The sequence below is a fragment of the Colletotrichum karsti genome, assembly GCF_011947395.1.
Source record: "Colletotrichum karsti strain CkLH20 chromosome Unknown Scaffold19, whole genome shotgun sequence".
Lineage (NCBI taxonomy): Eukaryota > Fungi > Ascomycota > Sordariomycetes > Glomerellales > Glomerellaceae > Colletotrichum > Colletotrichum karsti.
Genome location: NW_024065919.1, coordinates 478,517 through 499,386, shown reverse-complemented (window position 1 = coordinate 499,386; position 20,870 = coordinate 478,517). Strand labels below are relative to the sequence as shown.

At 53.5% G+C, this 20,870-nt stretch overlaps 6 protein-coding genes across 6 annotated transcripts; 2 read left to right on the top strand and 4 right to left on the bottom strand.

Annotated features, from left to right (window-relative positions):
* Nucleotides 1-1,104: 1,104 nt before the first annotated feature.
* On the bottom strand, nt 1,105-2,873 carry CkaCkLH20_06494 (histone deacetylase; the record flags this gene model as incomplete). Its single annotated transcript, XM_038889211.1, has 2 exons — nt 1,105-2,429; nt 2,612-2,873. The coding sequence occupies 2 exons, from the start codon at nt 2,871-2,873 to the stop codon at nt 1,105-1,107; spliced, it is 1,587 nt and encodes a 528-aa protein (XP_038745509.1).
* A 3,542-nt stretch (nt 2,874-6,415) lies between these two features.
* CkaCkLH20_06493 (clathrin-coated vesicle protein) lies at nt 6,416-9,563 on the bottom strand (the record flags this gene model as incomplete). The annotated part of the gene is made up of 3 exons (XM_038889210.1): nt 6,416-7,980; nt 8,030-8,873; nt 8,961-9,563. The coding sequence occupies 3 exons, from the start codon at nt 9,561-9,563 to the stop codon at nt 6,416-6,418; spliced, it is 3,012 nt and encodes a 1,003-aa protein (XP_038745508.1).
* An 892-nt stretch (nt 9,564-10,455) lies between these two features.
* On the top strand, nt 10,456-11,770 carry CkaCkLH20_06492 (branched-chain amino acid aminotransferase; the record flags this gene model as incomplete). Its single annotated transcript, XM_038889209.1, has 2 exons — nt 10,456-10,696; nt 10,755-11,770. 2 exons carry the CDS (start codon nt 10,456-10,458, stop codon nt 11,768-11,770), a joined length of 1,257 nt encoding a protein of 418 aa, XP_038745507.1.
* Nucleotides 11,771-12,383: 613 nt separating this feature from the next.
* CkaCkLH20_06491 (NADH: ubiquinone oxidoreductase subunit) lies at nt 12,384-12,892 on the bottom strand (the record flags this gene model as incomplete). Its single annotated transcript, XM_038889208.1, has 2 exons — nt 12,384-12,459; nt 12,636-12,892. The coding sequence occupies 2 exons, from the start codon at nt 12,890-12,892 to the stop codon at nt 12,384-12,386; spliced, it is 333 nt and encodes a 110-aa protein (XP_038745506.1).
* A 553-nt stretch (nt 12,893-13,445) lies between these two features.
* CkaCkLH20_06490 (uncharacterized protein) lies at nt 13,446-18,479 on the bottom strand (the record flags this gene model as incomplete). Its single annotated transcript, XM_038889207.1, has 5 exons — nt 13,446-16,229; nt 16,277-16,771; nt 16,819-16,914; nt 16,966-18,360; nt 18,432-18,479. 5 exons carry the CDS (start codon nt 18,477-18,479, stop codon nt 13,446-13,448), a joined length of 4,818 nt encoding a protein of 1,605 aa, XP_038745505.1.
* A 914-nt stretch (nt 18,480-19,393) lies between these two features.
* On the top strand, nt 19,394-20,692 carry CkaCkLH20_06489 (uncharacterized protein; the record flags this gene model as incomplete). The annotated part of the gene is made up of 1 exon (XM_038889206.1): nt 19,394-20,692. One exon carries the CDS (start codon nt 19,394-19,396, stop codon nt 20,690-20,692), a length of 1,299 nt encoding a protein of 432 aa, XP_038745504.1.
* Between the last annotated feature and the right edge of the window lie 178 nt (nt 20,693-20,870).

Here is a 20,870-nt window from a genome sequence, read left to right as displayed (position 1 = left end):
ATTGGAATTGAGACTTCTTTTTTGCAGATTGGTGCATGTAAGACGGAGCAAACTGGGATCAAATTGGCTAGGTCTGATTAGTACGAGTGAGGACTTGGTCAAGTTAGGCTTCTCCCGAGTCACCACCGCCCCGCGTCAGCAGGCAGGCATCAATAGTACGCGCCCAGATAGGCAGTATTCATAACACGCATGAGGCACAAAGGCAGTGCGAGTGCAGTTGCAGGTTCTTTCGGGTCGCTAAACGTCCATTACCGCTGAGATGATTCTGTATCTACCGCCGGGAACAGAAACCGAGGAAAGGAAAAGAAAAAAAAGTGACGAAAACCTGCTCTAGGTTTCTAGGTATTCTGACAGTACAAGGGAAACTTCTGAATGTAGCAAACCAAACCGTAACAAGAAGAAGGGAATGTCAACAGAAAAGCCCTTCTCACAAGATAAGAAACCCCCCCAAACGCCGTCTGTCCCGCCGTTTCCGTTTTGCCGCAGGTCCCTTTGTATAAACCGCACGCCTATCCGAAAAAATGAAATCGAAACCGTGCCTTGGATTGAAAGGCTGAACATAGGAAATGATCAAGTCGCAACCTGGTATCTGTAGGAAAGACGTAACTCGAACTCTTCTCTTGTCCGGAACAATTGGCGCTCCGATCAGAGGAAACGGCTCTCTCGTGATTGAAGTACGGCAGTGTCATATGACAACGTGGTTGAGCCGATCGGGCGAATTAGGGTGTTGACTTGTGTGCGCCTGGCCCAGACCGCAAATTCGTGGCAATGAGCGGTGGAGACCAAATTCATGCCCAAGATTCCCCAGCAGGCCCCCATCAGGGTTCTGCTTTTTTTTGTGAAGGAAAATGGCTACACGAGTGCGACGTGGCGATGCCAGCAGCCACATGAAGTACTGACGCATGCGTCGGTTGGGCAATAGTGCGTCCGTCCTGGGTTTGGCACTCTGCCTGGTCGAATTAGGTACCGTAATGGCTTTCGCAAGTCTGGACCATCGACAAGACGCTCAGAAATTGGATCAAGGCTCAATGCCCGGGTATCCTCCAAAGTGTAGAATGCGAAGGGAAAACTGGTAATCGCAGTCGAGGTCGCTTGAATAAGTGCTTAGGTAGACTTCCTAGGCTTCACCGGCTTGGTGGGTTTCGCGGGTTTCGTCGGCTTCACGAAGTTCACCCTTTGCTTCTTCACGGGCTCTTCCTTCACCTGCGGAACTTCGGGCTTGACGACTTCGAAGACATGTCTGCTCGCGCAACTGCCTTCGGGCTTCACCTCAACGACCTGGTCCTCGGGAACCATCTCATGTTGCAGAGGCCAACCCGCGCGACGACACAGTTCCGAAACCACAACATCGCAGTCGCCCAAGAGGTCGATGTCGAAGTTGATATGGTTGACGGCTTGTCGGGAGATGTAGATCTGAGGGATATTTGCCGGTAGCCAGCTCACTATTTCTGATACCGGCGTCACCTTCAAGCTTGTGCCGATGACAATGACTAGGTCAACCTTGTCGCGGTCGTGCTCCGTCAACCGTCTGCTGAACTCGTCCGGCAGAGCCTCACCGAAGAAGGTAATGTCCGGCTTCATGACACCCACGCTAGGCATGTCGTACTCATCGTCGGACGTTGAGTCGTCGGAGCTGAAGCGACGTCGCTTTCTCTCGGTACCAGCAGAGCGCTTGCGCTTCGTGTTGCCGTTGGGACGAAGGGACTTGATGCACTGGGGACACCGCGGAATCTTGCCTGCCTTGATATCAGGGAATATCTCATCGCCGACGCACTTGAACCCGCACTGGACGCAGGTGGCAGTCGCGAAAGAGCCGTGGCACTGGATCATCTTGTCGGGAGAGATACCAGCCTTGGCTTCGAGGTTGTCGATGTTCTGAGTGTAGTTGGTGAGCAACTTGCCCTTCTTCTGCAACATTGAGATGAATGCATGGGTTGGGGTGAAGCGGTTAGTTGACGGCAGGATGTCCTTGGCGACGGTGTAAAAGATTGTCGGGTCTTGCTTAAAGACCGAAATGTCAAAGACCTCTTGCGGATCATTGAGACCCAGGTGCTCGAGTTGTGAGTAGAGACCGGTACCCTTTGAGCGGAAGTCGGGAATGCCGAGCGAGGTGGAAATGCCGGCACCAGTGAGAACAATGATGTTTTTACTCTTGTTCAGCAGCTCGACAGCATCCTCGACCGTGTTGTAACGGAAAAGCTTGGCGCGTTTTGACAACTCGCGGCTGATTGCGAGCGACAAAATACTGAAGTAGGCCTCATCTTCGGCGCCCTCGAGGAATGGCGGTGGTTTGATGCCAAAGGCCGACAGCAACTTCTTGGCTGTGTAGGCGCCGGCATCAACGGTCCTTCTACAGAATTCTGCGGGACCGAGTGCTCTCAGTTGGTGGCGCAGGACCATGGCCTCGTCAGGCGTGCAGGTGTCGGGATCTTTTGGGTGGGTGGGCATGTTAGCATCAACGATACGCCAATGGTGGGAAAAACACGTAATCCAAGGCTAAAAGTAGTAATGTATTGTAATGTAATGCCCATGTCCGGGTATTTGGGGGGGGGGGGGGGAGGAAATGCAGAGTGAGAGTGAGAGTCATAAGAGAGGGACAATTATGACCTACCAACCGAGGAGAGTTTGGCATCGCCCAGCTCTGCGAGAGCGTCTTCGAGCAAGGACTCTGTTTCCCAGCATGATTCCTTCGAATCCTTGACGCGTGCGTCAAGTTCTTGAAGACCGACGGCGTGCTTGATGTCGTCGAGGGTTGGGTTCTCGGGAACTGTGAAAGTGTCCACCTTGTACGCGGCGCCCGTCTTGGGTTTGTTGTTGTTGCTGTTGCGCTTCTTGACCGTGGCGGCCTTATTCGCCGCCCGCTGTGTCTTCATTTTCCTTTCCTGCTTGTGCTGAGTTTTCGCGTATGTTTGCTGGAGGGCTGGAACTCAAGGCAGGACGGGAAATGGCAGACGGGTAGTAGTAGCGAGATGTGATAAAACCGAGATGAGCAGAACAGCGTAGGATAGTTGGGTACGTGTCTCGTCTCGTTGATGGGCGTGCGTGACTGCCGACCAGCCGATGTGGTTTATGTGTGAGACAGGGCAGGAAATAGCCTAGAAAGTGACGGGCCTGGTATGGGCTGGGTAAAGGGGAAATGAGGAGCGACAGAGTTGGCGTAAAAGAAAACTCTTGGGCCTCCAAAATTGAACCCGCGAAGTTCGTCGTTGACTTCAGAAGGAAAGAGGGAAGTTGGGGAGAGTGAGGTAGAGTTTGGTAGGTGGTTTGATGGGAGAAAGAATTAAGTTGCAGACGGTCGGGCCCTTGAGGATGAGTAGAGGGAAGGAGGGAGAAAAAAGGATGCCTTGGCTGCAAAGTGAGGTTGGCTGTGGCCGAGTTCCGCCTGTTCGCTCGAAACTTGTCGGTTATCTCCCTGGGTGGCGTGACGGCCCTGTGCACCTCAGGTCTTTGTCTGATGGAAGGTTGACTAAAGCTGGCAGAAGCGCAGTGGGTTGATCGACGCGGTGGTGAATCAAGAATGACGAGCTCGGTTGTGGAATAGTTGACGGAGGAGACAAGCGAGGGGAGGTGCGACTGTGGTTGATGGGAGAGAGAGGGCTTCCCAAGTTGTGTGTTTGGAAGAAAGGGATAGAATGGGTACGGTACGTGTGTGAGTGAGAGAGGATGGGAGGTTGCAAGGATTTTCTCTATTCAGGAAGAGAAAATAGAACCGACCGATTCGGATGGGATGGGATGGAGTTAATGGAATGAGATGTGCCTTTCGCAAACCCAACGGGATGGACGGGATGTGCAGAGAGATGTGTAATGGGAAAGTAAGTAAAAGCGAGCCAAGCTAGAGGAAGGCAAGATTGTAGGTAAGCAAGCGAAGGGGAAAGAAGAAAAACAGGGAGCCGTGAGAGAGAGAGAGGGACGTGAGTTCCGGAGGGAGAATGGAAACCGAAAGTGGGTGAGCTAGATCTGCTGGACTGGACCCAAAGAGGTTCGGATTTGAGGACAAGAGTGAATTGATTTGAGTGAGCGAGTGGGAGCGATGAGAAGAAAGAAGTACGTACGACTGCCAATCCACTTCAGCCCAGATCGAAGCCAGGTAGAAAAGGGAAGGGCAATCAAATGGGTGAAAAAGGTTGAGCAGGGGGGGTCCGTCTTAGTATTCGTAGTTGCCAACACTCATACAGACGACGACGAGATGTATCCAGATGGACGTCCTTCTCCTTCTAATTCACATCGATAGACTGGGTAAGAGGACTTGGGATACTACGGAAATGAATGAATGATGATGCTGAATCATGGACAACGTGTACAGAAGGCAGCAAGAACGAAAGGGACGGCGACAATCCAGAGAAGCAAATGGACGGCTAGAAAAGTACATTTGGACGTTTAGGAGCAGACGTAGCGGAATCTAACCTGCCTTAACTTATTACGAGTGTGAACGTGTACAATGCCGTCCAACCAGATCCTCGCAACATGCTTCATGTTCATGTCACTGTCAGCCATATCGTATGCTACCCAACGTGAGGTACCTACCGCGTCTCTCCTTCGTCATCAGAGAGTTTCGGAACCTGGCTCCAAATGAAACTCGATCTTCACCAGCTGTTTCTCGCCCACCAGTGCTCGTGATTCTCAATCAATTCATCCTGCTTATGCCTCTTCTCCGCGGTCCTCCTCTGTGTGCTTCGCTCTGATATAATCATTACCTTGGCTGATGTCCGACCGGGGGTGAACTGGGGACCACAAGTCACACACACACACCACAAACAGACACAACGCACGCACACACGAAGGTCAATTCCCGCTTCAATCAGTCATGCTTCCCGCACCGTCCCGCCGTCAAAATACCATCATCATGGAATTCAGTTTTCATCAGCATCAGAGCCTTTGACAATTTCTCATCGTGAGCATCAACTTCAGAACCTGTCTGCGTATCCAGCATCATGTTCACGAGTTCCCTCCGACGGTGTGGCGGCCACAACGGGTGACACCTTTTACCTCGTCTTAGCTTGGCTTGTCTGATCCGAGCGAGTGACGCTCCCAGGATGATTAAATCCTTGGCGCCAGAAACGTACTGTGCCCCCTTATCTACCTTCGCCGTACCTCGCATTTCACACTCGTCCTGGAGGACGATGCTTGCGAAGTCCGATTCAGATGAGCGTCCAACCCAAGTTGCCATTCATTCTCATCATTGCCTGGGTAAGGTGAAGATGATCAAGAGCGAAGAAGAGCCTACCAGCGACTTGCCTGGGCTAACATTACCGACACCTCTCTCAATTCTGGGTACCGTAATGCACAATATTTTCAGCTGAGTTCAGCCCCCAACGCATCCTCGATCCAACAAGTTGCGCATCTCACACCAAAGTACAGATTTTCCTTCTCATAAAGCCTGCGCCAACCATGCCTCAAGCCAACCCAACTCTGTTCCTGTTTTTGGTCCTGCTTTCTGCATGTGACGGGCCACACCCCGGCTGGTTGCGTGCGTTACCACAAACACTAACCAACCCAAAGAGCCAAACGCCCTCCCAGAGACCAAGAATGAGGGGAGGGGAAAAGTGAGTGTGTAAGTAAGTGAGTGACTGAGAGGTGGTCCGAAACATAATGGTAATGCCCCAAAATGATCCGATCACTTCTTTGTCCGGGACAATAACCACAAACAAGTATCCGTCAGTTGGTGAGGGACAAATTGGACTGGCTGCTGTTAGATCGAGATGGTTTGCGCAACCCGGACGCGCCTCGGCCTCCATTGCCGACCGTAGCATCAATCACCCTTCCCGCAAATCATCGCATCATGGACACTCTGCCCCCTCATGAAACATATCCGTTCCTTTCCCAAACACCCGTGTAATCTATCAACGTGATAACAAAACACAACCCTTCCAATATAGCTCTGCTGGGATCTTCAACGGTGGTGCAGCTGTTCTCCCACGAGACTAGCACGTTTCCAAATCAGACAAGTCGGTAATAAAGAGCTTCGAGTCGAAAACCCGCCGTCTTGGCCCTTCCTCGTCGGGTTATCGCCGACCACTTGGGTTTTTTTTTCTTCGTCATGTGCCCATGCCAATACTTGCTCAGTCCACACGTCTCATCAATCTTGACTTTGCGGGGTGGTCGGCCCACCAAACATGCCTCCGAACACTAATATTCTCTGCACTCTGCTGCTACCGCGCCATCTGCGTCTCCATGAGTCGTACAGTTCTTATCTCGGCGTTGGTTGAGTTGTGACCGTCGAAACTGTCCTGTCAACTCTACTTCGTCGCGGCACAACTGGTAGAGTTGCTCGATCAGCTTAGATTCATCTCCGACCGTCAGAAAGTTGGCATGTTCAACCGACGCCCCCAAAACGTCAACTCTATGAAATATGTGTATCAGGTTAACAACACTGGGATGCCCGGTTCCGACATCCTGTCGCTATTTCCACTGCCCGCTAAATGAGACTCTCGTACTTATCCAATCCACTCTTCGGCTGCTGCGGTTGCTGCGACTGCTGCTGTTGCTGCTGCTGAAGGCCAGACATGCTGTTCATGCTCATGTTATTCATCATGCTGTTCATGCTGCCGCCCGAACTCATCCCCATACTGCCCATACTCATTCCAGGCCGTGAGCCCATGCCACTCATTCCACCCATACCATTCATCGGTTGTTGACTCATCACGCCCGCACCAGTATTGGTTGCGGGCTTGCTGAAAGCACTCAGACCCGACTGTGTCGGTGTGTGACTGGGCGGTGGTGGTAAGCTAAACCCGGATGACCCGGATGAACCCATCGACTTGTTGGCTGGCGGCGGTGGCAACGAAAAAGAAGATGACTGCTGCGACAAGCCCGGCCTCTGTCCGCCAAGCGACATGTTAGACATGGGTGAGTTCATTCCACCAAAAGCGGAGCTCGGAGGTGGCGACATGGGGTTACCGGCCGAAAAGGCCGGCGTCGATGCGGTTGACGACGACGACCACGGATTCGAGGTTGCTGCTGCTGCCGTGGACCAATTCACCGAGGAGCTTGTCTGTGTCTGTGGTTGCGCTTGTGGTTGAGTCATTGGTTGCATCGGCTTTGAGAACTGAGTCGATGTTGGAGTCATAGCTTGGAAACTGCCCAAGTCGGGCGTCACCGTACGGAAGCTAGGCTGAGGCTTCGGCGCTGCAAACTGTGATGATGGCGGAGCAGATGTTTGTGTCGGACTCGGAGTTGACCAAGAAAAGGCCGGAGTTGCTGATCTAGATCCACCAGCGGGTGAGGTAACTCTGGCCGGGGCAGGTGCATCGTCCCAGCTGGGGAAGGCGTCCGACGTGGATGATCGCGTTGCTTTGCCCTTCACCAAGCTCTCAAAATCGTCTTCTGAACCGCCGTTGGACTGATCGAATCCAGTTCCGCTAACACCACCAAAGCCCAAAAAGTCGTCGTTGGCGGCCGTGGTCGTGCTGCCATTGGTGCCCGAAAGCTCCTGTAGCTTCTTCGTTTGCTCATCTTCAACTCTCCTGGATAACTTCTTGATGAGGTCCATGAAAGTTTGGAACTGCTTCAAGTTGAGCAAAGGGCCGAGACTCATATGCCAAAGGATGGGGAGAATATCCATTGCCACAAAGTCGGCGTCAGCAGCCTCTCCCACAACATGCAAAACGCCCAGAGCTGCCATCATGACAGCAGGCTCCTTTGTCTTGATGGCTTTGACCAGCGGAACAATCTTCTCCTGCATGGTGTATTTGTCTAACATGCTCGAAGATGCCGAGGGCTTTTTCTTGCCACCAAACGCATCGAGTCCGTCGTCTTGCCCATCAGGTGTTCCGCCGCATAGCACAACGAAGGCTTGACAACCACGAACTTTGATAGCGAGACTGCTTGTCTTGCTGAAGACCGCCGCGATAACGGGGAAGAGCTCGTTCTTAATGGTACTGAAGTCAAGCACGGGGAGGATTGAGGGCAAGCCCCTCAGAGCCGCATCAACCACAGCTGGTGTTGGGGCCTCAATCGCCGCGTAGACGACTGGCAAAATATCTGTAACCGGTGAGCAGAAATCCAAGTTTGTGAGAGCATGTAAGCTTACCATCTGTGAATTCCTTGCCGTTGCAGTTGTTACAAATTGTTGACATATGTTCGAGAACAACCATCAACCCCGCGTCTTTGGTTGGGTCCCTCTCCGGAGCCTGGTCCTTCTTTGGAGGCGGAGCAAAAGTCTCCTTCAGGCTCGGCCGAACCATTTCGGCGAAGACTCGTCTCGCGGCAGGTAGTAAGTTAACAATGGTGAAGACATTCTGGAGAATCAATGCGATGAGATCCTTATCCTTCATCTCTTCGAGTAATGCTGGCACCAACTTCTTCTCCATGACAGACTTCGGGAAGGATGGCAGGACTTTAACCAAGCCTCGCATAAACTGGGCCTTTTCATTCGGCGTCTTCGCCGGAAATGCATCGAGAAATCGAATTGTGGATACCAGGACGTTGTTGAAGTATTCGCTCTCTTGGAACTCTTTCGCTGTCAAGCGCTGTGCTGGACGACGGGTGATGAGGCGGGGAAGAACATGCTGGGAAAGCTCCTTTGGCAACGGCCGAGAGGACAGGAATTGGTTCGAAGTTGATGGTACTGTGGATGAAGAGGTAAACGCCCTCTTGTAGGTGGACAGGCTACCATGGGATTCCAGAGGAGACTTGTGTGGTGAGTTATAAAGGGCCACGGCCAGGAGACCCAATGAGAACATGTCGGCAAAGGTGGTGAAATTGTTGTCGAGGACGAAGTCGGGAGAGGTATAGTCGAGGTTGATCTGCACAAATCTCGGCAATCGAGGGTCTGGGTTGAGAACCTCTGAGAGGCTTATAGGTTGAAACGATGTCGGCTTGTTTGAGCCTTCGGAAGGACCGCAGAATGCCAGACCACTGATTTTCCAATCCGACTGTCAAGTATTAGCATTCTGTCATGAGATGGCTCGAATTCTGGCCCGGGCAGATAACTCCAGATGAGCTGATCGTGGCTGACGAACCTTAGAATTCACGAGAATAGCATCCGGAGTCAGGTTTCCGTGAACCAAGCCGGCATTCTCGTGCAAAAACTCCAGAGCCTTGCTGATCTGAAGGAGTCCCTTTTGTATCTCCAGCTCATCAATTTCCAACTCCCGCCGACGCCGCACGCCGTCTGAGTCCTCGGTTACATATCGGCTCGAACGTCCACCAACCCCGCCACTTCGCTCCTGGTCATCCTTGTCCTGCAACAAGCTCGCCAGCGAGGCCGTGACAGCTTCCGTGACGAATTGCAGGCCTCCTCCTCTTGTCTCCTCGACCGGCTCGACGAGCTCGAGGATGCTCGGATGTCTCAGCTTCGCCAAGCTCGAAGCCTCCTTTTTCAGTCTCTCGACAACTTCTTCCGTAGCTCGCTTGAAGGCGGACGCGCCCGACCGACCCAGGCTGTTGCCATGGCTATCGAGGGCCTTCTTGTCGAAAACGAAGACGCTGTAGGGCTTTCCAGTCGACTTCTTCTTGCAATCGAAAATCTTCCACGGGCCAGCGGACGAGGTCTGGTTGGAGGAGATGGAGTAGTTCGCGGTGATGTTGGTCGATGATATCGACTTCAGCGCCGAGGAGAACATTGTGATGTCTTGTTATTCGTCGTTGGTGTAGTCGTCGTCTTCATCAAGGCGGAGGAAACAGATTTCGAGGGGACTCGATCGTCATGACGGAGCGGGCGAGTTTGCGCCGAGCTTGGGCGGCTTCGCTGTCAACTTCGCGCGCCGAGAGCAGCTCGTGTCTTGGATGGTGACGCAGGGCGGGGGGTTCGCCGCAAGAATTGGATTGTTATCGGAGTTCGAATCGAGACGTTCGGCTTTGTTTATTGCTTTGATACGGATGTAGGGAGGTCGTTACGCAGTATGGCAAGCTGGCAAGGTGATGTTCGGCCGCGTCGACATCCACGTCGCTGATAGGTGAGAGCGTCCCAAATCCAATGGGCAGCAAGACACCCATGTTTTAGCGATGATCCCACAGTGAGGTATGACACCCCTGCACTTCTGCTCGCGCCAAGCAAGTCCCGGTTCGCCAAAAACACCTGGACCAGAGCTGCCAGCCAGCCAGCCCACTTGAACCTCCCAGTCTTAGGGGATGAGGGGTGGTTTTGAACCAATTAAACCTGTTGCTGATCTAAGCTCGCAGCACCTGCAGCACCTGCGGGAACGGGTCCGGCGCCGGGACCCTGAACGATTGACGATGGAAAGCGACGGCATTACAAGTCCGATAACGCTCCGATTTTCTGACTCTACCGCCTCCACACAACGCTCCTTTCGAATTGCGCCCAACTCTCTGCATTTACCAAGCATTGGATTGGTCAATTGGGGTTACCGTTGAAAGCCGTTGACATATTTCAACTTGTTTCTCTAGAAAGAGTCATTCTTTCCTGTCTATTTATCTGATTTGTCTATACAATCTCGAGGTTGCAGTAAAAAAAACTTTACCTCCTTTCTTCGTTATCTACAAAACACCGTCGCCATGATGCGACAACTTTTCCCCCGCGCCGGCCGCGCCGCCGGTGCCCTCAGATTAGCCCAGGCCTCCCCCAGGTTAGCCAATGCCGCGTGGAAGTCAACGAGATTCTACAGCGTCACGCCCGAGGCCGCCTCCGTCGCAAAGCCCCTCGGCATCGACCCCTCAAAGCTCACCATTGAGAAGACGAAGAACCCGGGAAAGCTGGGCAACCCCGAGGAGCTCGTCTTCGGCCGCAAGTTCACTGGTCAGACCGCTTCCTTCTCCCACTCTTGCAACCGCAATTGGCTAACATCGAGTTGCAGACCACATGCTCACCATTGAGTGGAACCAAGAAACGGGCTGGCTCGACCCCAAGATCGTCCCCTACCAGAACCTGTCTCTCGACCCCGCGACCTGCGTCTTCCACTACGCCTTCGAGTGCTTCGAGGGCATGAAGGCCTACAAGGACAAGTCGGGCAACATCAGACTCTTCCGCCCCGACAAGAACATGGCTCGCCTGAACAAGTCCGCCGCCCGTATCGCTCTGCCCACCTTTGAGCCCACCACCATGATCGATCTCATCTCCAAGTTCGCCCAGCTCGAGAAGGACTTCATCCCTGAGGAGAGGGGCTACTCGCTGTACCTCCGCCCGACCATGATCGGCACTCAGAAGACTCTCGGCGTCGGTCCCCCCGGTTCCGCCCTCCTCTACGTCATCGCCTCCCCCGTTGGCCCCTACTACCCCACCGGCTTCAAGGCCGTTTCACTTGAGGCTACCGACTACGCCGTCCGCGCTTGGCCCGGCGGTGTCGGTGACAAGAAGCTCGGTGCCAACTACGCGCCCTGCATCGTCCCCCAGCTCGAGGCCGCCAGCCGCGGTCACCAGCAGAACCTGTGGCTGTTCGGCGAGGAAGAGTACGTCACCGAGGTCGGTACCATGAACATGTTCGCCGCCATCAAGAACAAGGAGACTGGCCAGAAGGAACTCGTCACTGCCCCGCTCGACGGTACCATCCTGGAGGGTGTCACCCGCGATTCCATCCTGACTCTGGCGCGCGAGAGACTTGTCCCTGAGGGCTGGATGATCTCCGAGCGCAAGTACACCATGAAGGAGCTCGAGGAGGCCTCCAACGAGGGTCGCCTCATTGAAGCTTTCGGTGCCGGTACTGCTGCCATCGTCAGCCCTATCCGCACTATTGCCTGGAAGGGCAAGTCCATCAACTGCGGCCTGACTGAGGCAGAGGAGTCTGGCGAGATCGCTCTGAGAATGAAGGGCTGGATGGAGGCGAGACAGTACGGTGATGAGGATCACGAGTGGAGCTATGTCGCTTCTTCGTAAGCATTGATCAGCAGTGATTGCAGATTTGTAGATATCCAAAAGAAAGCGTGTAATAAAAAGACCTAGAAGAGTTCCGTAGGAAATCATGGTGTACCGTTCTCATTCTGTCTCAAGATAAACCCTGGACGGGGGTTCTGGTCTGCAGCAGGCAGCTGCTTCGATTATACCATCAACAAGACCAGAGGCATGAGTCCAGGTCTCTCCCCACCAAACTCGCTGCGTCCGCATCTCACTTTGCTCCGTCACCGAGTTACCGACAAAACCCACAGAGGCTAGTCATCGATGTAGTCTAGTCATTCGACAGCTTGCGAAGATTCGAAAGAGTCTTCGTAGCGTTAAAACAAAAGGAAAAGGAAAACTAGTTCAAGGGCGGTCATATACACTTTCTCGGAATTAAAAGACATCGCCAGCGCAGGGCAAAGCTTCCATCCGCGAATTCTCTTCTTCTTTGGGTTTTTGTCTTGCTCCGTTCCTCGCGGCTCGGGTTCTTGATTTCCGTCACGCCATTTCCCCTTCTATGTTCTCCACCCCTCCTCGGGCCAAAGTCGGCTTGCAAGTTGAAATGTCGGGTTCCGTGAATATGTGTGGTGTGCTTTTGAGAGATATTCGCTCCTCACTTCTCGGGGTCCGGCAGGATGCCCTCCTTTTCTAATCTCCGTCTGGCCTCCTCGAGGGCCCAGGTGTCGAGCCTGCGGTTCGGGTAACGTTAGCCATTGGACCGGGGTACCCGATATCGAAATTGCCTCAACCGCAGTCACGGGCAGCAGTTGCTGATGAGCGGCATGGTTTTGATTCCACCAGAGCTGTGCGTGTTGCAATCCAACCCGCATGAGGGGTTCGCGAATCGTGGAGAGGCCAAACTCACGAAGTATCAGGCTTGAAGGCGAGGACAACACCGGTGGCGATGATGCCTCCGCAGAAGAGAGTGTAGAAGGGGAGCTCCCAGCCCTCCTTCTCGTACTTCTCGCCGGGCTTGACGCCCCAGAGCCAGCCGGAAGGGGGGTCGAAGTCGGAGCCGCCACCAGCACGGCGGGCCGTCACGGAGAAGGCCCTGGTGGAGGGAGCGGTGGTCTTGATAGCGCGGGCGGCGCGGATGGCCGCGGTCGGACGTATCGCCGGCATCTTCGGGATCGGGTTTTTGTGTATCGGTAGGACTGGCGTCCCAATTGAGGGGTCTCGGTGATGGGACGGGCGGTGGTTGAGGTTTCGCGGGCGCAGCGATCGTAGTTTGTGTCGTTGCTCACAGGTGAGGTTGTTGGATTGGAGTTGGGTTCTCGGATCCACATCGGCATTGTTAGTCATCAAAATCACGTGGACTTATCGTACCGGCTCCACCCGATGCTCTCAGCCACTCACACTTCGATCATGCACTCAGCATGTCTACATTGTTAGTTGCCAGGTAGGGAGACTGCAAAAACTGACGAAAACTATTCCTCTCACGATCTCGGCAAGTCTGCCTCGGGGGGTGGGGGTCACTTCACAAGCACCTGTTCTTGCTTCACTTCTTAGAGACAGTTGTCATAGAAAAATCCTGAGCCTAAATATCGAAGGCCTTTATCGCAGTTGGTATGCCAGGTTGCGCCACCAAGGTCCTCCAACGCCTTACATCCTATAATCCTAAACATTCCTCATTGGATTCCAATACCAATATCATGTACTCCAAACCATGCGTGTCTCAATAACCACCGTTTGTCATGTCGTTAAGGATGTCCCTGAGAATGACTTTGTCCTTCATCAGCACCTTCTCTCCAATTCTGGCCCTCTTGGGCTCAGGTCGTCGATTCTCCTTATCGATACCGAGGCCCAGCTTCGAAACCTTTCTTGGTTGTAGTCCTTTCTTTGGACTTGGGTTCTTCGTCTTCATCGGGGAAACCCCACTTGCTGTGAGCTGTGTAGCAGCTTCGTCGAAATAGTGATTCTCCAGGGCGTCAGTGGGCAAGTCATAAATCCAATCCCTCTCTTCCATCAGGCTGATGAACTTGCTCAGCATTTCTTCCTTCCCACTACCCTTCAACGTGTTCTTGCTTCCGACGACGAGAAGCTTGGTCTTGGCGCGAGTGAAGGCGACATTGATGCGGCGCCAGTCCTTCAACAGATCGCCAATGCTGCAAGCCTCGTTGCTGCGAACCAACGACAGGATGACGACGTCTTTGTCCCGCCCTTGGAATCGATCAGCAGTGTGCATCTCCACGCCAACACGACCCCGAAGGCCATGCTTCAACAATGACAGCTGGGAGCGGTAGTGGGTCATAACACCGATCTCTCCGTCGGGTACGCCAACCGTGATGAGACCCTCAACAAGCTGGGTTACAATTCGTGCCTCTGCTGGGTTGACAATGCGGTTTCCCTTCGCCTCCTCTCGAGTGAGGGGCTGCAAGGTGTCGGTGTTGACAAACCTGACACGAGCTTCGCTGTCGAGGAGATCACGGAGCCAGCAGTTGTTATGCGCCATTGATGTGCAGAATGACCTCGGCGTGCCCGGCTGAAGGATTGTTGTCGAATCATAATGCAACTGCTTCAGCGCGTTCATGTTAGGCACGTCGAGTTTCTTGGACCGCAGCTGCTCAGTACCACACCTGAGCCGGCCTTTGTATATCAAAGTGTTGCTGAGCGTCATGATGTCTTCGCACATGCGGTACTGGTGTTCAAGGTTGACGACCGATTCCGGATGTGTGTCCGAAAGCAACTTGAATAAGCTCACGTCGAGACCGCCTTCTCGAGCCTCTTCATTCTGAACAAGGGGTGGGAGTTGGTTGTGATCTCCTACGAGAACGAAAGTTCGGGCCATACGAATCGGCCCAAGGCAAATCGGAAGGGTGATCTGAGATGCTTCGTCGACAATGCAGTAGTCAAACGTGCGCTCATTGAACAACGCATGCCCAACACCGAGACAAGTTGTCGCAACTATTGGCGTATCGTGCCAGGCTGCCTTGATCTCATCGAAAGAATTCATAGGTTGGCCAGCTAGGATCGCGAACTGCTGTACTTCAGGATGAACCTTGGCGGGTGCACCGAGACGAAGAATCGGCGTCTTATCGTCCTTCAGCTTGAGCAAAATATTGTCGACAGCGGTGTGGGTGTACGACGTCAGTAGCACACTCTTGCCCTGGGATGTGAGGGCTCGGATGATGTGTGCGATCGTGGTCGTTTTTCCTGTACCAGGCATACCGAGCACCAACGCGTAGTCTTCTGCACTCATGACCTTTTCGATGGCTCTGTGCTGATCCACGTTGAGGGACTCTCGGTCTGCCAGTGTGTACTGTGTCGGCGCCGTTTTGAATCTTGGGGGGACCAGATCGACGACAAGACGACGAATTTCTCGAGAGCCGAACACCCCTTCAGCCATGGTTTGCACAAGGTTGTTCCGGACAGTAGCCATGCCGTTGCTGAATTCGTCTTTGTCCAGTCGGTAGCAAATTGGTGCCTCCTTGATTTTGCCATGAGATTGATCTTGAGTAGAGCCCTCTGGGGCAACTTCCATGATGCTGGCGAAGACTTGGTTGTCCGACTCGTTGAAACCCGGTTGTCGAATTCGCGCATTGTGCAAGCGCCTGTCGACGGCCACGCTGATTCTCTGCTTGCGGACAGAAGTGACGTAGCCAAGAGCGAGGGCGAAGTGGCCCTGTTCGTCGGAAACGACGACGGGTTCACCGACGCCCAACTGCGACTCCAAGAATGAATGACCAGGACTTGCAACTCGCTTGATGAAAGTATAGTCAAAACGGTTGATCTTTGAAGATCCCAAGTCCTCAGACGTTGAGCCTTCTTCAATGATGACATCCGAGAAACATCTTCCCACCTTCTCTCGGTCCTTGCTGACCATCGTCCACAACTCCCGCTTCAGCTTCTGTGTTTCCTTCTCCTCCTTCGTCAAGAGGTTCTCCCATTTCAGAAAAAACTCTTGATGTTTGGGGCTAAGATGTTTCACCACTTCGTCAAACTGCGCATCCATCCCGCTCGTCTCCCCGTCGCCATCATCGGCGAGTTTGTGGTAGATAAAGCAAGGCACTTTGGCATAACATCTACCACACAGGTTTTTGCTCCTTTTCATCGGGGGCAGCTGGACACTGCGCTCTCTGATGTAGCATGCCAACTGGTTCCTTTGCATGATCATGTGACGTAACTCATGCCGAATAGTAGGGATACGCATCGTCTGAGATGTCTCCATGTAATAAAGGATACCATAAACGATTTCGAGGTCGTACCGGTCGGAAAGCAACAGGTTATACAAAGCTGTCTGGGCCATGTGGTTGGCGTTGGCGTGCTTGCCCGTCTTGACTTCGAATGGAACGGTCAGGGTCTTAAGGTCTTTGCCGTCTTTCATGGTGACTTGGACAGTTGCGTCGATGTTCCCCTTGAGTCCGTACATAGGCGACCACACATGCTCTTCAACATCGAGCAACTTGCTGACACACATGTTGGCTTTTTTACCATTGCGATCCTGCACAATAGCATCAAGCTTCAGGTCGTTAGCAATGGTTTCGAAGAAAACAGAGTGGTAATCACCTTTGGCTGCGAGGAAACGAAGGCTGTTGCCCAGCAGCTCAGCTCCGTCATTTTGGACTGAAGATGCTCCCTGGCGATGGCTGTGCCGACCTTGATCTTGTAGAGATCTTCGACGTGTTTTTCAATAACTCTGTCGATAACTGTGCTGAGGTATTTGAGATCCCACTGGTTCGCCATAAGAGCTTCTTGGAATATTTCGTGGAGCATAGTGCCATAGACCAGAGGAGCAGTAGCTTCACTAGTTGCTTTCACACGGTCTTGAAGGACTGCTCTTCTCATGCAACTGAAAGAATCTGCAACGACTGTTGCGGAAACCAGTTGGTCAGGATGCAAGACCAAGATGTTTTGAGAGTCGTCAATGATGCACTGGCCATTGGGTGAGAATGTACCAATGACATGTACGTATGCTTTGGCGTGAGCTGGTGTTTCGTACCAATCGCCCCGTAGGTGGATTGTCTTCATGGTCTTTGTGTTCTCAGCTTGGACAATCAATATCTGAAGCCAGGTTAGTAATGATCATGACGTGGTGGAAAATTGCGTACCTTTTCCGTCATAGATCGATCACGCTCATCCGTGTATACGTTGTCTAGGACATTGGTCACAAGATATCGCTGAATAGCTTTGGGCTTTTGGCTTGTCTACCTTCATCTTAGCACCTGCTACCGTTGTAGCTGTTTATTGGGACGTACAGCAGTTGTGGAAGTGGCGTTGGGCTGCTGAGCGGACTGAGTTGCGGCGAGTTCTGCCGCGTCGAAATCGAAGTCTCCGCCGAAATCATCGCCAAAGACGTCATCAGGGTCGTTATCCACAGTGTCAGGCATAGCCTTGGCTGCTCTCAGAGGTTTCGATGGCGCAGCGTGCGGTGCGGCGTTGATTTCTGCGCTCTCCATGATGCCCTCGGCAGCTTCGAAAATGTCTTCGTCCACGTCATCGAATTCGTCATCTGGCACGATAGGGACTTGGTTGATTGCTTGGTTGAGTTGAGCAGCCGGCGTAGTTTGTCCCGCTTCTTGCTGAGGGTTGGAAAGACTCATGCCGGCCTCGAGCTCCAAGAAGGTATCGTCGTCGAACTCGTCAAAGTCATCGTCGCCATAGTCAGATTCTGCCGCGACTGCAGTCACCGGCTTGTCTAATCCCAAGTCTTTCGCCACGCCCAGGCTGGGGTTCTTTTCCGGAGGAGGTAGCTTTGGTACCCGAGATGGCCTCGGTGTGGGTGACACTGGTGGTGGTCTCATGGTATCCGCCCTTCTTTTCGTGGGAGACGGCGTCTCCATGCCGTGATCCGGCGATTGGTCTGATATCTCCGGTGGGCTTCCATCTTGCATGCTCCCGGTGACTGTGTCGAGCAGCGCGGTGACCAGGGAGTTCTTGGAACTGTCAGTTGTTTCCCGGGTTAATGTTCTAGTCAAGGACGGTGGTGCATCTGAACGGTCTACCCTCCGCCTCTTGGGCCAGTTGAGGCCACAGCTTATCGCTCTCCGCAGACTGGCATCGCCAGCAGGGGCAGTGGCAGCGGCCGTGTTGGGATTCCGCGGGGATGAAGAGAACATGAGGTGAGCCAGGGTAGGGTTAGTGATGCCCAAGGGAGTGACATTGCCATTGCCATTGCTGCTGAGGGAAAATCGATCCCACAACTCCAGGGTTGGGTCTGCATGGGGCGACTTGAGTGCTTCGCTCAGCTTCTTAATGTTGACTGCTGGAGAAGCGGGTTGTTCATGCGAGGGTGATGATACAGGCGAGGAACTCCTGGCTCGTTTGCGGCCTTTCCTAGGCATCATTGGTGAGAGAGAGGGGTAGCCGGTGTTCCTTTCGTTGTTCCAGAGAAGTCGTTCGCTTGGCGAGGGTTGTGTGACTTCTTTGGGCACGTTTGACTCCATGAAATCTTGCCAGCTCAACTTGGTCGACGGGGTGACGGCGATGTCATCGCGAGTGGCGTCGGTGATCTGGTCCTCAGATACTTTGTCTGCCGATTGGAATTGGAATTGATTTAACTTGTTCTTCGTCTTGTTGGATACTGGAGCGAGAGGTCGCGGTGCGGTTTGGGCGTTGACGGGGTTGCTTTTGGATCGCTGCCACGAGCGATTCTTGGAGAGGGTTAGCAAGGCGCAAAAGTTGGGAGTTGGTCGGACGGAGGGGTATTGTGTTGGAGGCGTACCTTTGGCCCGAGTCCAACATGCTCCGAGTACGACTTTTTGAGAGGCATCTCGGCGATATTGGCTCGTCAGTTCACAAAGAGTCGATATCGCGGAGTGCTCAGTCCAGAGCAGGGGTCGTGGAGGATGTTGTCCAGGTGAGGTGCGGTGCAGATAGGTGGGCGAGAGTAAAGTGGTTGCCCATCCCTCGACGCGCTTCGACACGCGTCGTGGTTGCTCCACGGTTGTTAATAGCACCTGGGCACTTTACTGAGTACCTTACTGTACGCGCTCCACGTCTTGTACGCGAACGGAAATATGTGGGGCATTCGGGGACAATTTCGCCCCTGCACGCGCGCACGACACAATGGATTGGAATGCAGGTCACCGCGAACTCCATCCCCGCAAATCATTCATCCTCTTCACTTGCTGTAGCTGTTTCTCGAAAGAGCATCTCTAGTGTACGAAGTAACTGCCAATTAAACTTCTCGTCGAGTATCGATCCAGTGGTCGTCTAAGGACGCTCTCAATTGTTCTTCGCCAGTAACAACGCGCGCAAGCGCCGAAGTTTGTCCCAGAACACAGCAAGTCAGTCCCTTCGCAAATTCCAACCGAGCTGCGTCTATCTACATCGCAAGATCATCGTCTTCGTCTTCTGCAGGTGAGACCGGGAGTATGTAAGGTACCGGGGTAGCCAGGACCGGGACGCCTGGAGAAACCCTTAGCCGAATGTCCGGGGCGTTCGGGGCCCACCTCATCTCCACCCCGCCATCAAGACCCACACGAGCTTTCCAGCAGCTCCGTCATTCCACGACGACGTCAGGACTTTCCAAGTTCGCATGAACACGCGCGGCTCACAGCCGTTCATTTCACTTTTCTCGTCCGCTACCTTCCCACCACCTACAGCGGTCGATCTTATTCAGACCAAAGAACTCAATTGCCGGGTCTATTGAACCCTGGCATTGAGCTCTCTTCAATTACCAAGATGGCTTTCCCCGTCCCACTGGGCCAGGAGCTCACCGAAGCTGTCAACAGAGACCTCCCTCCCCCGGATTACCATGTCTCGCCACCCAAATTGACAATTTGGCAGATTCTCTTGGGCCAAAACCCTGAGAAACACCGCGAAAAGGCCAAATTCATGCTCAATGGTGCTGCCGCCGGCATGGGCAGACAGCCAACCCAGCTGGAGGCCGATGCACTAAGCGAGATCATTTACAAAGAGAGCCGCACCATCTCCTATATGTTGCCCGCGGCGCTCGCTCTCGCCGGCATCTTGTCATGGCAGAGCCGCGCCAGCTACAAGTTCCCTTTCTACCAGCCCAAGTTCATCAAGTTCAACCCAAACGTGTTTCCCCACGCGGGGAGGCCATTCGTCCAAGGCATACAAGCAAACCTCATCTGGCACAATACCAGATTCTTTTGCTACGGTATCGTCTCCGCACTCTTCACGGGTCCAGTGCTGGCATCGTACGGCACCTCCGTCGCCATTGCGAGCGCCGCCCGCGACGACCGGCTGAGCCAGTTCCGGAAGGACATGCAGCCCGCGAGGCTTATTTCCATGACCGCGGACCAGATCCCTCTGTCTAACCTTCGTGCGCAGAGGTCCAAGGTTTCGAATACCATCTCTAAAATGGAGGAAGATCTTCGATTGAAGAAGCGCATGCTCTCCATGGCAAACACCGAAAAACTTGCGCAGGACTACACATCACAGATAGAATACGTCGAATCTCGTATGCGGGAGTACAAGACCTTTCTGGGTGAGCTGGATGCTGCCATTTCCCGGAGAAGCGGTCAGACCGGCGAGGGCGACGACATGTCTCAGGACCAGCAGGCCTACGCTTCTCTCGGCGCGTCAAGCTCGGCAGAGTACCAGGTCCAGGAGCCCCAAAGCAGTTCTCGTCCCGTCTACACAACTCAGAGTGAGACCCCATCGTCGCAGAACGGCTGGGGCCAGCAAAGCACGACTCCGGGTTGGGGCAAGGCCGATGCATCAGACGGCCTCGACATTGACGATGCATCACCAATTGCTCCGGAAGCGAGGTCGGCGCCCCAAAGCTCTTCGCCCACCGGCACCGGTTCGGCCTGGGACCGCCTGCGACAGTCTTCGCAGCGACAGCAGAGGCCGTCCGGTAACACTTGGGAAGGGTCACAAGGCCAGCGGGGTCAGTCTGGAGACTCAGACGTGTCTTCGGAGAAGGATAAGGCTCAGAGGCAATTCGACGAGATGCTCGAGCGGGAGCGGAGAACTGATGATCAGGGTAGCGGCAGGAACAGCCGCTGGTGATGTGTTTGATAACTCCCTTGGCTGTAAATCAAAATACCTCAAGCTGTGGAAGGCAAATCTTGCGACTGCATTTCTGATCCATAGATTCATCCGGTGTATACTCTGTAATTCCAAACGCTGTCTACTTTTATGTGACTACTTGAAGCTCATCCATCTCTTTTCTTGGTCTAGTACCCGA